We start from the raw sequence: 18,227 nt of genomic DNA, 5'->3' as shown, positions 1-18,227 counted from the left end.
GTCCCTGAGTTGTCACCCAGGTCAATTGTCTGCAAAGCAAGTTTCCAAAAGTTGAAGACAAATGTGTAACATGAAAAATAATTCATTTTTTTCAGGCATCCAAATATTATTTTCAAGTGTTTGAATCATGTTTTTCAGTTTTCAGACCATGTGCATTCCAAATAAATATATTTTGAATAATTCAAATTCTGTCATTGATTTCAAAGCTATGTGCCACGCTGAAAAACCATGGATTGCCATGGTGAAATTTATTACACGTATTTCATGTATATCTTGAGATATATAATAATAAAACATCCAGATGAAACAAATATCCAGAAATTCCAGAGCTTTGACTGCTGATCACAGTAATGTCATACAAATAACCTGGCTTCTTCTTAAAGCAGTGGTGTAGGTGTGCCATGATGTACTACAAAACAGATTATCTAGCGATGCGTAAAAACACGACTACTGTCGAACCATCCTATAGCTGAAGCGTCAGAGCACTTTAGTGCATAAATACTCACACAGTGTGTCAGATGTCAGGGAGCTGCTGAGGAACGTGCTGGGGCCTTTGATGGTGGAAGAAAGAGCAGCCAGTCTTCGACTCCTGGAAGTGGCGTCCAGCTTGTCGTCCTGAAGATAGGAGGACACAATAAGTGATCAGAGTAAATGTCTACAGCCACACTGGCTGCTCTGAGAGGCAGTGATGCACATTACACAGTAGTGATTGAAACACTTGAACATAAGAAAAAGAGCCAGTGGTACCAGTGGGGGGAATAGCCTTGGGGTAGTGTAAATGCTAGAAATGGCCAAGTTGAGTTATCAGATGACATTAATTTTTTGGATTCTGTTGCACTGTTCACCGAGTCACTGCTGGCACATTTTACAGATTTCTTTTATCCTGTGTGTATAGCTCATCAAAAATGCACATGCCCTGTAATGCCAAGCATTATGCCTTAATGCACAGGACATATGTCTTGTAAAGACATTCCATCCATCCTTTTTCCTTAAACAAACCCCAGGTGGGCAGCAGCTATTAAGTTAATGCAATCGCCACTTATCGCTGAACACTGGAGTCATTTGGCAAACCAATGGGGTAATCTGGTAGATTAAAACCATTTAAAAGTGACTCTATTGCTGTTTAGGGGAGGCTGCACACTGCTGATGGCTATCAGCTGTCAACAATGATGTCTTGATGACTCCCCTGACTACATTATAGCACAGAAGATGACTGTAGCAATTAACAGTGACTGGTGAAATGCAGGTTTTGTTTGAGTGTACATGTGCCATTGCTTGATCTGGTCCCACTCTGTCCATTCATGATGCATTATCAGTATGTGAAATTATTCATTTATTCATACAAGTTGCAAATTAGGTGCGGCGCACACAGTGGGCGAGCTAGACACATAAATGGCTCTCAAAGTCAGGCTATCCTTATCCAAATGGCTGCTATTTGAACAAAGCAGTGCAATTAGTGATTGAAATAGAAAAGGTGTGGGTTGTTGTTTGGGAGTGCAGGCTCTTGTAAGGCATTATAAAGCTCATTTTACAGAGTACAGAATTGCAACTCAGTGGGTGTGTGTGTATCATACTCTGTACTCTTGGATTCTGCATTTGGACTCGTCCAGCTGGTGCTGCAGGTCCCAGACGATCTCTTTGTATTTGGTGTAGCGCTGCTCTACCATCTCCCTCTGCCGCTGTGACTCCTGAAGGCACATAATGGAGGCTGTCAACATCCCCAACCGGCCTACACGGTGACCTCTAACCAAGTCAAAAAACCAAAAGCATGAGCACTGACAGACAACAGGACAACATTAATTGGATAAATGTCATAATACATGGCTGCAGCTCTAATATTAAAAACTTATTCCTTGTTTTTTTAACAGTGACTTTAAACACTGCTGTTTCTGTACTATGATGTGCTCTAAATCCTGATTGAAAATCTTCGAACAGTTCATTCCTGTGTAAGTGGTCTGATAGCTGCTTAGCAACAGCTTTCTCAAGGATTGTAGAAATAAATGGCAGGTTGGATATTGGTCTATAATTAGCCAAGACTCCTGGATCAAGACTAGGCTTTTTGAGTAAAGGTTTGATTACTGCAGTCTTAAAGGCCTGTGGTACGTAGCCTGATACTAGAGAGAAATTTACCAAGTCTAATAAAGATGAGTTGATTAATGGCAGGATGTCTTTAAGCAGTCTAGTCCAAATGATGTCTAAGAGACACGTCAATGAATGCAACTGCTGATATAAATTCGGAGAGCTCAATGGGAGAGAAGCAGTCTAAACATAACAGGTCCTACAGATGATTCAAGACCTACTGTAGTAGAAGACTCATTTGCAGGTATAGGAAGCATCTGCTGAATTTTATCTCTAATAGTTGTGATTTCATTTGTAAAGAAACTCATAAATTCATCACTGCTGAGAGCTAAGGGAACACTGGGCTCAACAGAGCTGTGACTTTTTGTCAGCCTGGCTACAGTGCTGAAAAGAAACCTGGGATTGTTCTTATTTTCCTCTATTAGTGATGAATAGTATGCAGTTCTGGCTTTACTGAGCTTTTTTATATGTTAATAGTCTGTTTTTCCAGGCTAGAAAAAATGTCCTCTATATTTGTGGAACTCCACTTCCTTTCCAGCCTTCGTGATGCCTGCTTTAAGGTACAAATATGTAAATTATACCATGGGGCTAATCTCTGATTCACTAACTTCTTTTTCAGAGGGGCCACAGCATCAAGTGTTTCACACAGTGAGGCTACAGCGCTGTCAACAACATGATCAATTTGGTAGGGAGTGGGATTGAAGCAGCTGCCCTCCACTGTGTTGGCACATGGCATAGATGCAAATAAAGATGGAATCATTTTCTTAAATTTATTAACAGCGTAGTCAGATAAACATCTGCTGTAGTGGAATTTTCCTCCAAACGCTGCATGATCCATCATCTTAAATTCAAGAAGAAAGAATGATCTGACAAAATAGGATTTGGGGGAAAAATTAAATGTTCCATTTTGATGCCATAGGTATAGAGAATGAAAGAATGAATTATAAACATCCCAGGCACCGAGTTATTTTACTATAACAAAATAGGCTTCATGTGGATTCACCTCCAAATCTCTGAAATTCTCCATCAGGCACAGTTTGTCTGGCATTGACTCCAAGTGGTCCAGGGCTACTCTTGTGTTCTGAAAGCCACACACACAAACACACATCATTTAAATCTGCAACAACTAACAACATAAATCACTTTACTAACTATAAAGTGATTTATCCAATAAATCAATACAATTGTGTGTTTTCAATATTCAAAGGGATATAAACCAATAACATCTATTAGGGAAGGGCAGGACACTAGCTCATGGCAATAAGGTCTCACAGTGGTTCAGGGTGTGATTTTAGTTATAAATGTCATCTGCTACGTTTAAAAGCAAAACTGTAAAGACAAAATCTTCAATCACCATTTAAAGGACAAGCAGGTAGCACTACACTATGCAAATCACAGTATGTGATGGAGAATTATCAACTCCCACCACCATGCCTTTTCCTCACTCCCAGGATTTCTCACTTAAGACTGAGGAAAAGATGAAAGAAAGCAGCAAGGTAGGAAAAATCTGTGAAACAGAGTAGTAAGAGATGTTTCCGGTGATGGGTCAGCTGAGGCAGTGATTATTGATGACAGCTGCTCAGCTGGATCAGCTATCAGATGGCTTTGACTGTTCTGTAGCACCTCTGATGCCCTTCTATTTGCACAGATAATGGGATGTACTGTACTGACAAAATAAGGATGCACAGCTGCTACTGTTAGCACTGTTATGTATTATTTATGTCCACCTACATGACAAAACAGAATGAAATATTACTGTAGACTCTCCACTCTATCTAATGTCCCATAAAATAAACTGGATAAGCATTTACACATATGTGCCACACCCCCATATTTAACTGTGAGACTGATAAAATAACACATAGGTGAAAGCAGTAAAGATGTTTACTAGCCAGAAAACCATAAACACTACACAATTTAAAAGATAGCAGGAAACTAATTAAATGAATTTGATACAAGCACACAGGCTCATTGCCTTTGGGTCAGGGGCTCTGGATGATGCAATACTGGCTTCAGAAAGTATAGTTTCTTTCACTCCATCTTTGCACACTCTGTTGATTTAATTATAAATGGGGGGGAAGCCATCAATCTACTCAAGAGCTCATGATAATAAAGTCAAACATCTTTTTAAAACTGGGTTCTTGGTTCCCTCCCTGACCCCTGACCAGGGGTACACACTGGACAGGTCACCAGTCCATCAAAGGGCCTGGACAAAAATCATTTTTATAAATTTCCAATAAAATTCATAACACAATATAGTGTGCAAAAGGTCAAGGGATGTGGCTAGAAACTCAGTCTACACAGTTTCTATTCAAACATCTTCTATTAAATGCACAACTGCAATAGTAGGAATTAGAAAATGGTGTGTTCAAGCCAGCACAGTAGCAGACATAATTTCATACCGCCGACCAATTCAAAAGCTAATTGAGGACTTTTGTAACAATAACACACTCAGCACAATCTTTGATTAAGTAACAAGTCTGGCCGCACTTCATTCTATTCATCTCAAAGGCACTGTATGTTTCAATACAGCTCTCATTCCCATTCAGATGGAGCATTTAAGCATCAAAAGAGCTGATTGTTACATGGCGTCACACTGATTGCTACACTTTAACAGCACACTGAAATACAAGCAAGACTCACTGGATGATCCCCACCGCCCAGGCTGAGTAAGAATAGGTCGATGCATCCTGCCACTGTTTTGTTGTAGTAAGCAGAAATGATTTTACTTGGTGGTCTGAGGTATTCCTGTTCTTCCTCACAATAGTTAATCGAAGGCTGAAGAGGTGAAGCGTGCCACACAACAGTGATGGATGGACAGCGTACACTAGACAGCTTCATTTAGTTTTTTTCAAGAAAGTAAAAAGTGCTTGGGTCAATATAACCTTTCAGTAATGCTGAGAAATTTCTAGCTGACATCAAATAGCTGCTTAAGAATGTTAGTGGTAGACGTTAACAGTTTGTATGGTGAGGTCAATATACTGTCTTGTCAGTACAGCTTGGTTCTTAACCCCGTCAGCAAGACTTTATGATGATTAACAGAGCTCTGAGCCTTGACTAAAGCAATCATTTCCAACCCCTGCTAAACAAACGTAGCCTTAGGTGAGCCTGTCTACACAGCTGCACCGCACCCTGCTGAATGTCAACATGACCTCTATCGGGCTGAGGGCAATTCACAATTCAGCGTTTTTTTCAAAACGCAATATACATAGCAATATTTTCAGTTGAATTTATTACTGTGAATACAGCAATCAAACCTTACCATTTCTAGATCCAAAACACGGTCCTGTAAAGACAGAAGCAGCAGTATTACTTTATGTGCATATAAAATATAAGAACCATTGCCAAGTAAACTAATGAAATCAGTAAGAATATTTTTGAACAGGTAACTGTTCAAAATAACTGATAAGCAGATAGAAACCCAGGAAATGTGTGTGTGGAAGAAAAGTGACAGGAAAGAAGAATAAAAAGTTCCAACAAACGGTAACGAGAGAAGGAAATGCAGGGCTAGCGAGAGTCTGTAGCACACAGCAGGCTTCTTATCACAAACACACAAAGACAAACCACTCTCGCCGCTCATCCAGCTCCTGACTGATGTTCCCCCTCTAACGATGTATAAGTGATGCTATGCCTCTTATCTGCCACTCAAATGCACACCTGCTCCCCCCTCAACCAGCTGCTGCCTCCCCCCCTCTGCCTGGAACATATTGATGGTTTGTAACATGGGTACTGTCTTTTCCTCACCCCCCACCCCCTCCCTTTTTTTTTTTTTTTTTAAACTCATCTTACATCAACCATTCTATCTCTCTTTCCTCATCCCTCATAATTAAAAGCTCAGCTGGGTCTGAGAGGGCTGATTAATTACACACAAGCTGTGGCAGGTGCCATCGTACAACCACAGATGGGAAAGCGGTGTCACTCACACGCACACACACACACACACACACACTTCTTTTTGTCACTTACAGTAGGAGGTCTTTACATTGACTTATTCACATTCATTTCCTGGAAACCTACCCCGACCTAACCTGAGCCGTAACCAGTACTTGCGTAACGCTAACCTCACTCCAACCTTAAACTAACAGCTTGGTGAATTACTTTGTGGGGACCATCATCCAGTTTCCACAAGGTAGGTGAGTCCCTACAGTGTTAGTGCGCTCCCAGTTTTGAGTCCCCTCCAGGAAACAAACACAAGGCCACAAACACACAGGTCTGGGAAGAGCCATTGCTCAGCAGGCATTTTAGTAGGTGTGTGCATGTACATAAAGTATGTGTTTTGTTGTTTAATAACAGGTAAAGGGCCAGTGAGGTACTTAGGGCCAACCCTGACCAGATGAGGTGAGTTGGTGGCTTGCCAAATATACATGCTGCATTATTGAAAGACAGAGACGAGGCCTCTTGTGGCTTTTAAACTCCAAGGCCCTGTGTCTGCAATAATCAGCTACTTGTCCATGCAAGGCTGCAAAGAGCCTGTCAGGCCCACAGCTGTGTACTAACGTTTGTAGCACTGTATCACAGAACTTAGAAGACTAAAGGCCAGCAGTTACTCAAAAACAACACAACCAAGATGCAAAAAACTGAAGGCGATATGGCATATAAACAAGGAGGACCAGCTGTCTCTTTTTGGCAATATACAGAACTTGGGCAGCTCAATATTAAAAATCTGTAATGCAGGTTAATAGAAGAAACCACACACGCACACAGACAGATACAAGTTAATAAAATCAGATAATGCTAACCTGGAGGCTCCTCAATTCTTCCTCTTTCTTGCGACTCCTCTCCAGCAGTTCTGAAATGAGGACACCGTATAAGAAAGAAGGTTTTCGGAAGGCACTAGGATCAGTACTGGCTGTGTATAGCCAGGTCATGTTTTGATTCTTAGTTTTATGTGTGCTTCATCTAAAACATTTTCATAACTGTGTGGATTTGCTGTCTTAGGCAGCACATTAAACTGAATAGAGTGGGGTTTTGGACAGTCAAAACAGCAATTTCAATTCCCAATAAAGGGATTAGCAACAGGAGCTTTTCACTAAGTTAAAGACCGACATTTATCAAAAAAATATTCTGCAGATTTATTGATAATAAAATAATCATTAGCTTTGCCTTAAACCACTTTAATTTTTTAGTACATCTTTTTAAATATAATAAAATGATCAATTATATGAAAAGTTGAAGGTTTTTAATGTTTTCTTTCTTGGAGTGCTACTATCAGGAATATATATTCAGAAAAACTCTTAATGGGACAGAACACAGACACATGGTACCATATAGTTTTATAAACTGTGTGAAAAATGCTTCTCATCCCAATATGTTTCACTGTTTGAAACAGTCTGCTGCTGGTGGTTTATTTTTACCCAAACAGGTGGAGGAAAGACAAATTCTGCTTGCGTTTGTTGCTAATTGCAGCACCAAATTGTTTTTAATTACAATCACTGGTTGTTTGCGTAATGAGATGCAGATGCAATGAAATAATTCTGATTTTACTGAGCAAGAGTTTTATTAAGCAAATGCCACAATATGTAACCAACTTTACATTTTTCCAGACAGAACAACCCTTGTCCAAAATATAATAAAATGGTAGTGTCAGAGAAAAAATATCATTTTATTTTGAATAGTCTTTTTTATAGTAGTTCTTTAGTATTATTCTTCCAGTATCTAATACTCATTGTGCCAACTGGATGCTGAATCTGAAGTGGTCTACAGTGTCATCAACGGGTGCACCATTTGTATGGCTTCAAACATGACTTACCTGGTTTCAACATAAGAAATCTGCCATCATAACGTGAAAAGCTCCTGACTCACACATACACACTAACATATTGATTGATGAAAGCATACAACCTTCTACAAATACATCTGCAAATTTATTTCTAGGATTGCGGTTTTGTTAAACTGTCCTCATAAGGTATTCTCAAATTCAATATTCAACTACCAACGAATGACCTAAAGTTCACCACTTTTGTAAACAAACTCCTCCGGCATGTCCAACAACTGTATTAAATTACAACTCAAGTAACCACGTCAATGCTGCACCACCTGAAAACCATCAACAGCTGTAGTGCAAAAGTGTTAGCCAGAAGAAACTGTAGCAATATACACACAGAAGCAGTCAGTCAGAAGCTTTGCTCTATGTTTGAAAAGGACATGATGCCTATAAATGAGGTGGACAGGACGGCTTTTCATGCTGATCTAAACTACATTGCGCAAGGCCATAACTTATTTGATGATAATTAACTGATTACTGGCTGTTAACGTGTTTAAAGATCAGTTAAGTAAAACATGTAAAATTTGCAAACTTAAGCAGTGTTCAGCTGTTCCTGCATAGCACTATTCTCTAACACACAGTCACGTGTCATCTACTGTTTAACCTCTGGCAGGTCCTGTAACACTGCGGCTACTGTCAGCTACACATGCAGCGCTGACTTGTTTTAAAAGGAAAGGCCAATAGATGATGAAAGGTCTAAAGTTAAATACACAGACTGCAATCCCAATCTGACACTAATAATTCACTGTGAGGCAATTATATCACACAGGGCTTTTGCAGACTGCAGGCATTACTAGTTAATCTACTAAGACGAGCAGACAAGCAGGTTTAAGAAAAATACATCTCACAGCAACACAATCCTCAGTTTGATAACGAACAGGAAAAAAAGTTGTGATGGGTACAGGTAAACATGTATTGTTGAGTGTAATGTTATGAACACATCACATCATTTCTGCTTATCATACTGTACGCAGCCATGCATGGCAGGGATTTCTAAAGCTTCTGTTGCTCTGCAGTAATACAGCAACACAATCACAGAGCAGCCAAATTACTAAAGTCATATTCAAAACACAGGCGATAAAATCTTTCCACGGCTTCATTTCACATAAGATCTCAGATCTTGTTGTGACACACAGATTAGTCTTAGGTCTAATTAATAAACGAGATGATATCAGTGCTCCTGCCTACAGAGAAGAGAGAAAAGGCTACTTCTGTCAAATGGCTAATTGGGTTCAAAGATAAAGTGCACTGTGTTTATGAGGGTAGTGTGGAGATGAGGCTGCATCACCAGCTCATCTGTATGGTGCACTGCTACCACTATAGCCAACAAACATACAGTGAAATGATGGATAATTCATTGTCTCACTGGGTCTTCCATCTCCCTCAATGTGGTCTTGGTGTGTCTTCTAACTCTCTTTCTCTTTGTTAATAGAACACAAATTGGGCCCATTTCCCTGTATTGTTCAGACAAAGCACTAAAAACAAGTTGTTCTTTCTCTGGCAGATACAGCTCATTAGGGGAAATTCAGTCAGAAATTGGACTCGGGCTGGGAAAAACAAGTCCATTTTCCATAGAAGTCTTAAAGTTCACACACATTAAGACGCTTTCTCAAACATTTGTAACTGTAAACAGACTAACCCATGTGCAGCCTGAAAAATAACGCATCAGATACATACAGGCACAGACAGTCATTTTCACAAGCATCCATAACACACAAGCATCCACAAAAAAAACTTTTAGTAATATGAAGGCATGGAATTTGCTCTTAATGACTGTGTGATTACAGGTAAATGAGAGAGGGAGAAATCAGGAAGTCAGAGTATGACTAGGCTGTATCAATCAAAAGAAAGAGTCAAGCAGTGATTACATTTTCATTAAAAACATGTTAAGTATTTGTGCATTTTCACCATCATAAATTCAACACACACTAAAAGCTGAACTATTTCTTGTCCAGTGCTTCTGCTACATATTAGTCAGGTATTAGCTGCCCAACAAAGAACAGACAAATTTTTGTATTGTGCATATGTAGCCCACTGGCATGCTATGATGTTGACAATACCATGGTTAGAGTGAGAAAGAAACACAGTCAAATCATACATAACATTCTTATTTGTTCACTAAGTGAAGCTGTGTACCTTTCTTTTCTGTACTGATGGAGTGAAGAAGCTTCTCCTGTTGGTCCAAACGTTGCAGGAGAGCAGCCTGTTCCGAGTCCCGGCTCTGTCTAAGGGCCTTCAGCTGAGCCCTAGTCTGCTGATGCTGCTTCCACAGGCGCTCTTCTCTTGTGTCGCGCACCCGCACCTCCTCACAGAGCCAACGCAGCTTGGTCTGGTTGGTTAAATAAAAACACAATCAGTTCTTAATCTGTTTGAAAGAGATTTAGTAGGATGGGTTGGGCAAGTCCTTATAGTCAAGATTTGTTTTCATTTTTAAGGGAATCAGGGTGATAGAAAGGGGAGGTCACCAGTTCAAGTTCTTAAATCTAAGGACTCAGTTTCCACCTTGACACTCTGCATTGAACCTATTGCCATTTGTTTCCTTATATAACCACACATGTACATATGTTCCTATTGGTTTGACGTCTACACACAATGCAAAGGACTTTACATAGGAAATTAATTAGAGTGCCCGAAATAAATCCTTGTTTAAAGCATAAAAACTTGAATCATAATTCCTCTCCCACTTAAAAGGCTGTATGCTACAGCACTGTCCAAGCTGTCCATGTTTACAATTCTCCTGAAAGCTCTCTGAACACAAAACAATCTTTTACCATTGTGTCTTTTCAACTATGACCAGGTATTTACAGGGATTCACAAAAAAGCCCAGATAAAGTAAGTGTGATAAAGGCTCCAGATAAAAGTACACTGACAATGGAACAGACAATATAAATGAATTTACACTATGTCTTATAACAGGTTGTTACAGCTAAGAAAAATAACTAGTTAAATTGGTATTCTAACTGCGCCTGTAAATCATACCTGGACTTTGCCACCACAACAGCTCCTAACAAAATAGAAAATTATCTCTTGTTTTCCAGTTTTCTTGCTTGGAATTGCAGAGTACTCTGAAAGCATTTATGACAAGACCATATACATTATGGTGATAAACACTGTAAATTGTGCAAACAAACGTTGTAAAATGCATCACTGCCACAGCCTTAATTGCATGTTGTTTTTGTACAGTACATCATTACTGTAATGGAGGGATGATTTTAATTCAGAAGAGCCAGGTGCCAACTATTGGTGCAGAAAACAGAAAAAAGGATCACATTAAATAAGAACTGTATGACATTTTTTCTTCAATTAAAAGAACCTCACTCAAGCAGAACAGCAAGTTAACCATCATGCTGTTATACAGTGGGTACAGAAAGTATTCAGACCCCTTTAAATTGTTCACTCTTTGCGTCATTGCAGCCATTTGCCAAAATCAAAAAAGTTCATTTTATTTCTCATTAATGTACACTCAGCACCCCATCTTGACAGAAAAAAACAAATGTAGAATTTTTTACAAATTTATTAAAAAAGAAAAACTGAAATATCACATGGTCATAAGTATTCAGACCCTGTGCTCAGTATTGAGTAGAAGCACCCTTTTGAGCTAGTACAGCCATGAGTCTTCTTGGGAATGATGCAACAAGTTTTTCACACCTGGATTTGGGGATCCTCTGCCATTCTTCCTTGCAGATCCTCTCCAGTTCTGTCAGGTTGGATGGTGAACGTTGGTGGACAGCCATTTTCAGGACTCTCCAGAGATGCTCAACTGGGTTTAGGTCAGGGCTCAGGGCCTGTCCCTGCCGCTGAAAAACACCCCCACAACATGATGCTCCCACCACCATGTTTCACTGTAGGGATTGTATTGGGCAGGTGATGAGCAGTGCCTGGTTTTCTCCACACATGCCGCTTAGAATTAACGCCAGAAAGTTCAATCTTGGTCTCATCAGACCAGAGAATCTTATTTCTCATAGTCTGGGAGTCCTTCATGTGTTTTTTGGCAAACTCTATGCTGGGTTTCATGTGTCTTGCACTGAGGAGAGGCTTCCGTCGGGCCACTCTGCCATAAAGCCCTGACTGGTGGAGGGCTGCAGTGATAGTTGACTTTGTGGAACTTTCTCCCATCTCCCTACTGCATCTCTGGAGCTCAGCCACAGTGATCTTTGGGTTCTTCTTTACCTCTCTCACCAAGGCTCTTCTCCCACGATTGCTCAGTTTGGCTGGACGGCCAGGTCTAGGAAGAGTTCTGGTCGTCCCAAACTTTTTCCATTTGAGGATTATGGAGGCCTCTGTGCTCTTAGGAACCTTTAGTGCTGCAGAAATTCTTTTGTAACCCTGGCCAGACCTGTGCCTTCCCACAATTCTGTCTCTGAGCTCCTTGGGCAGTTCCTTCAACCTCATGATTCTCATTTGCTCTGACATGCACTGTGAGCTGTAAGGTCTCATATAGACAGGTGTGTGCCTTTCCTAATCAAGTCCAGTCAGTTTAATTAAACACAGCTGGACTCCAATGAAGGAGCAGAACCATCTCAAGGAGGATCAGAAGAAATGGACAGCATGTGAGTTAAATATGAGTGTCACTGCAAAGGGTCTGAATACTTATGATCATGTGATATTTCAGTTTTTCTTTTTTAATAAATTTGCAAAAATTTCTACATTTCTGTTTTTTTCTGTCAAGATGGGGTGCTGAGTGTACAGTAATGAGAAATAAAATGAACTTTTTTGATTTTGGCAAATGGCTGCAATGACACAAAGAGTGAACAATTTAAAGGGGTCTGAATACTTTCCATACCCACTGTAGAGGACCGAAAACCTGTGAAATAACATATAGGACTAAAGAGTTTCCAGTTGTTCTTGCCCTTATGATTATTATAGAAAAGCAAATCCACATTAGAGCTCATCAGGGTTTTAATGTCACTCAATCATTTTTTTCTGAGAGGTTATATTATTTTGTGCAACCCAAAATATAATCATATATAGCTGGTTTGATCATTTGCAAAGAAAAAAATAATTGGTTACATTTTATTCTATTGTCTTTTATTAATCGACTATACAGTGTAGACTTGGAAATGAACATAATGTTCATTACACGCACATAATGATCATACCTTTGTTTCAGCTAGCCAGCGGTGGGGGTCTTTCACTAATCCAGGTTTCTGTGAGATTGCCTGTTAAAACGGAATGGAGAAATTAAAGCAAAGTAATGCGTGTCTGAGAAAAAAATGAAAATCCCCAAATCATTTGTTATTAGGGTTTTATAGATTTATGATACCTACACTGATAATACACTGAAAATATATAAGACATATAAGAGTTAAAGAGAAGAACCAGAGGTGTAGAAAAAACAGAAATAGTAACTGAAAATGTGGATGGACAAACAACAGAATAAAAATCATAAGAACAGCGTCCTGTCAAACCCTGAACCTCTGTGAAGAATGGCTTCTGCCAACTTAAATTTGTGTGTGTCTGTGTTAAACAGCCTATGACACTACACACACAAACTGGTGCATAAACAAACAGGTACACAAACAGATTTTGTGTCATAAAAATGAGCTCAGGGAGTATGTTCCATTCTTCCCAGACAACTCCTAATGAGTTCTGACGCACACAAAAACACACTCTTAACACAAAAAGACACCAGATACACAGATAAACAGTCACATAACTAAATGGTGCTCAGTTAAGAGCACACCTCTGCCAAAGCTACACAACTGTTGAGGTATCTCAGCTCCACATGTTGAATTTCAAATGTTCATATTCTCTTCTATGCCTCATTACCTGAATGTCTCACATAAGGAGATGAACATATGTTCATATCAGTACCTGAAACCAAACATTAGATATGCCTGTTCTAATTCTAGCCACTTTTAAGTATTTTACATGAATTTGTAGCCTAATTTTGTTAATCGGGTAAATAAATACAACCCTAATTTAACTGAAACCTTTGCTATCACATTGACAAAAATATCTGACAGTGTGTTGTTTCCACTTGGGCAAAATGCCCAATTCCACTTACATGACTGAACCTAATTACCCCAGTAGAGCTACTTTAACCACTGCAAGTTTTGGAATTAATGGGGTGGCAGGTTAGCTTTTTTTAGTTTTGGTTAGTAGATAAGAGAGCAAAATGTGGCATGCAACATAGGATACTGAGGTTATACTGTTCACTGTCTCTACACTGTTTCATAGTTTTGTAAATTTGCGTTGAAGTTACACATAAAAGGTCACACACTCATAAGGAATGGTAACTTTTCCAAAAGGGTTTGTGCAAATCTATTCACAGAGAAACAACCACTCTGCCAACACATGAACAGACTGTGCATTCTGTGCTTCTAAACAGGTAAAAAGAAAAATATATATATAAATTAATAAAAACAGGTGACAAAACAGGCATACATTCACATGCACCAGCTCTCAGCCATGAACAAAGCTGACAAAAAAGTACAGCTGTTTTTTCAAGTACGCCCTTGTGGCAAGGTGTTAACGCATGATCAACAGACATGAAAAGCACACAGCCGGAATTTTTTTGGACCCTTTCTGTCCCGTGCCTCGGCAAACAACACTGTCACTGCACAGTTGTCAAGCAACTTTTTAAGCTGTCACTCAAACTCAGATCCAAGCAAAATGAATTTCCCAAGTTGTTGCCACGGCAGCTCAAAGTATGGTAATTGAGTACTGCTGTGCAGAAGTCCCCATCTCAGGGAGTGTACAATCACATGGCAGAGCGTGTGGGAGGATAAAACATTTCTCTATGCCTCTCGCTCGCTCTCTTTACTCTTTCCCAAACCATCAAAGGTAGCTCTGTGCAGTGGCAGACAAAAAGGAGGTGAAACTGGTGAAAAACTGAACAAGTAGGCTGGGAGTTGAAAGTGCTGTCTGTGGGGTTGAAGTGAAAGAAATGCCACTATTTTCTTAGCAGCGCTGCCATGGAATCCAAGTGTCTGCCACTGCTAATTTCAATGTGTGACTGTGTGGTTTATATGTCTCTTTCAGAAAGCGAGTAAATCTGAGACTGTGTCTCTTTGGTTACTGTTCGGTTCACCTCCCACTATGAAAACGGTAAAGATGGCAATGTTTAGAGGTAGGCAAAAAGCAGAGATGTCAGATGCAACAGCAAGTGGAAAAGACACAGAGGGGTGTTTCCAGAGAGACAAACCCTGTGGCATTTCTCTCATTAAACAGTTTAAAGTGAGAGCAGACAGGAAATGTCTGAGGCAACTGTCCCAGGCTGGCATCAAACACAGAATTTACATGGTGTACACTCACTTGAGCCAGCTGAGCTCAAGAAGAAAAAGTCATGAGCAGGAATTAGGTCCCAACTGAGACAAGACAGAAGGACATGAAATGACTTATAAGGAGGTATTCAACAAAGTTAAGTATTGAGAGCAAAAAACACCTAGACAACTAACACACAAATCCTTGCATTGTTCTTCTCAGTATTGACTACATCATTCAAACATTCATAGTCACAGTTTGTCATAGGTAATGACATCAACAAAAGTCAACTGGAGTCAGAAGTTTGCAAACCTCTTCCTGTATTTATCAGGCATCTCAGCATCACTTCCCAGAATTCAGCTCAACATTACCTTAGAAGTGAAAACACTCCTACCTCACAGTGGAACAGAGTAATCGATGAAGCATTCTACTCTCACTTTCCACAAGGAGAAAACCTATTCCTAAGAATGAGTGTAATGTCAAGTTTTACAACACTCAGAGCTGCATTAGATGTTACAGAGATGTTCTATGTGTTACAGTTTGTCTCACCATTTGGGCTTGGACAGTGGGAAAACTGAAACACAAATCAGCAAAATTTCAAGTGAAGAAAGGAAAAAAGTACAAAAGAGTAGAAAACACCACCATTTAACACTTTGGTAATATGCTTCATTCCAATTCTATTCCTGTAATATATGGGCTAAGTTTATTAGAAAGCTATTTGTATAGTGACACTACTGCATGAAATTAATTTGTTTCTAAAGCCCTATAGTAAAGCTGTATATCCACATGATTGTTGTCAAATAAAAGTTTTAGCTCAATCTCAGTGAGGACCCTTGAGGTGTGTGTAGATCTGGCCCATTTGGCCACTAAATCAAAGATCACATAGCTGTCATCCATAACCACTTGAGTGTTAATGCTGTTATGATGTTTTTAATTCACGAAGCATCCTCATTGGTAGTCAGGGTGATGATTTTAATGTGTGTGCCACATAAATGCAGCCTGTTTTTTATATTGACTCCACATTGCATGCTAAAGGAATCTGGGCAAGACCTGCAATCAAATTATGATTTAGAATAGCACAAATTGTTTGGTTGAAACAGATCATTTTTGTTGTCCTGTTAATAATAGTATAATGCATTAATAAGCCTGGGATTTGTGGTGACAGCATGTGTCCTTGTTGATGGAACAGTTGCATTTTGCACAAGATTTGTAATCATTTTAGTTTTTGAAAATAGGTGTGATTTCCTAATGTAGGAATCTTGAGACAGTGCTCTTTTACTAAAGGTAGGTCCAAAATTGCACCATTTTAACCAGTAGGGAGGGATTTTATACTCAGATGGTTGATAAATACATTCAATCAACAAAACCAGATTTGAGATGTGTGTCAGAGCAGCTTGGACTCAAAAAAACTCAAACATTTTCACTTTGTTATTCACAAGAACCTGAAAAATTATTGATTTGCATAAATCTAGAAAGGGATTATGTCATGCTGCTACTCTCCCTGGAAGTGGGTGCCTAGCAAAGATGACTCTACTGGCACAACACAGAATGCTCCATGTGTTAAAAAGGAGTCCAGAGTAACAATTGGAGGCTTATAGAAATCATTGAAGCTGGTTAAATGAATTGACCAATATCAAAAGAACATACAGCATTGTGCCATAAAAAAGGCTCTGCCTATACATATGACTTAGATCAACATCAGAAAAGAACTTGAATTATGATGCATTAATGCAGAAAGCCAGATAATTCCAGAGGGTTCAGATACATTTTTTACAGTATAGTATAAAGTGAAGTATAATCTTGTTAGTTCAATGAAAAGTAGCCTTGGCATTTTGCTACTAAGAAACCATGTTCTTCCTTAGCAACTGACTTACCAAGACACAGTAAATTCCCAACATGACAGCACCATACCCTAGTAACTTTTTCTTTAATTTTCAACTAGCGCTGCACTGTCCTACAGCTTCTGGCTAGTGCTTCAGAAGAACAGGAAAGAAGGTATTATGAGGTAAGTGAAACCTAACACACCCCTTAACTGGTAATGATTCCCCTCATTAGGCCAATCACTAGCAAGTTTGACTTCTTTTCAACATGACAGATTAGGGATGAGGCAAGGCGTTGGCTCACGCTGCTGGACTACACTAGGAAATCTTTAAGAGCAGATAAGAGCTGGCTCGGTTCATTAGCCTGAAGCAGCAGAGGAAAACTGGTTCCAAGCAAGTTAGGGGGAGTGAGTGTATGTACCATATGTTTATTAGTGTGTGTGGGTGTAGGTGTTTGTCAATAGGAACTGCAGAAGATTCACTCTGCATAATAAAAGCTTCATATATATATAGTCAAACATCTGCCATCTGACTTAGATCCACTGTACAGTCAGTGTTTTTTTCTAATGCAACTAAATCCCACAGACCACTAATTCTTGGATACTAATTATGTTAAATTAGACCATGCTTGAATAAGTATATCATTCAAATGGCATATAACTCCACACAGCAGAACCTTTCTTAAAAAAAATGTACCAGAGACCTTTGGCACTTAGAGATAAGTCAAGTCAATCCTTGACTTACATTCCTACAAGAACTTCTCTCTGCAGTATGAGACAGTTATATCAGTCTAATACATTATGTCTTATGCAATTTTAGGCTGGTCACACACTAGATGATTTTATGCCCAATTTGCCCCCTCCAGTGATCGTGGGGCCGTGTCCCGATTTGAGGCTTGTCGGAACCTATTATTTGTCTAAACAATCCTCAAGTCTATGGTGTCAACGTGATTATTTTACTGCTCCTGATAGGGTCAGAGCCTCAGTTGAAAATATCAAACGTGTGACCAAAAATTTGTTGAATGCAACTAAATTTCTTTCATTGGTTGCACTGGTAAGCCTAAAATTTTGCAGGTCTGCGTGTATGATTGTAACATTATGTTTTTTCCCCCAGTGAATGTCAGAGCAAACAAAAAACAGAGGGAAGGTCTTTGCCCCTGATTGGCCTTGATTGGCATGTTCCGATATACCGATTTGAGTTTGAAATTAACACCTGGCTACTTATGAATGACAGAATAGCAGTAACTTTGATTACAAGCGAACAAAGTAGGCCTATAAATAGTGTTATTTTTTTATTTTAAATCAATAGGGGTATAATCGACCCCAGCCCTGGGAGATCCAGCCTAGATCTGAGGAAAC

At 39.4% G+C, this 18,227-nt stretch overlaps 1 protein-coding gene across 14 annotated transcripts in view; it reads right to left on the bottom strand.

The window, feature by feature from the left end:
* The window catches only part of cep128 (centrosomal protein 128), a 44,542-nt gene that overhangs the window by 1,592 nt on the left and 24,723 nt on the right, over positions 1-18,227 (bottom strand). For 2 of the 14 annotated variants that reach the window (XM_026319123.2, XM_026319124.2), the window contains exons 18-24: positions 12,943-13,002; positions 9,980-10,172; positions 6,819-6,868; positions 5,342-5,365; positions 3,083-3,160; positions 1,582-1,743; positions 507-615 (exon numbers count right to left, since the gene is read on the bottom strand). In XM_026319123.2, the coding sequence (XP_026174908.1) occupies positions 507-615; positions 1,582-1,743; positions 3,083-3,160; positions 5,342-5,365; positions 6,819-6,868; positions 9,980-10,172; positions 12,943-13,002 (676 nt within the window). Of the gene's footprint in view, positions 1-506; positions 616-1,574; positions 1,744-3,082; positions 3,161-4,530; positions 4,915-5,341; positions 5,366-6,818; positions 6,869-9,979; positions 10,909-11,029; positions 11,081-12,942; positions 13,003-18,227 lie in introns of those variants that run through there. The other 12 variants (XM_026319136.2, XM_026319125.2, XM_026319126.2 and 9 more) reach the window with 9 other exon arrangements.

Source organism: Mastacembelus armatus, chromosome 24 (assembly GCF_900324485.2).
Source record: "Mastacembelus armatus chromosome 24, fMasArm1.2, whole genome shotgun sequence".
NCBI lineage: Eukaryota > Metazoa > Chordata > Actinopteri > Synbranchiformes > Mastacembelidae > Mastacembelus > Mastacembelus armatus.
The sequence above is the reverse complement of the archived record's forward strand: the minus strand, read 5'-3'. Positions and strand labels throughout refer to the sequence as shown.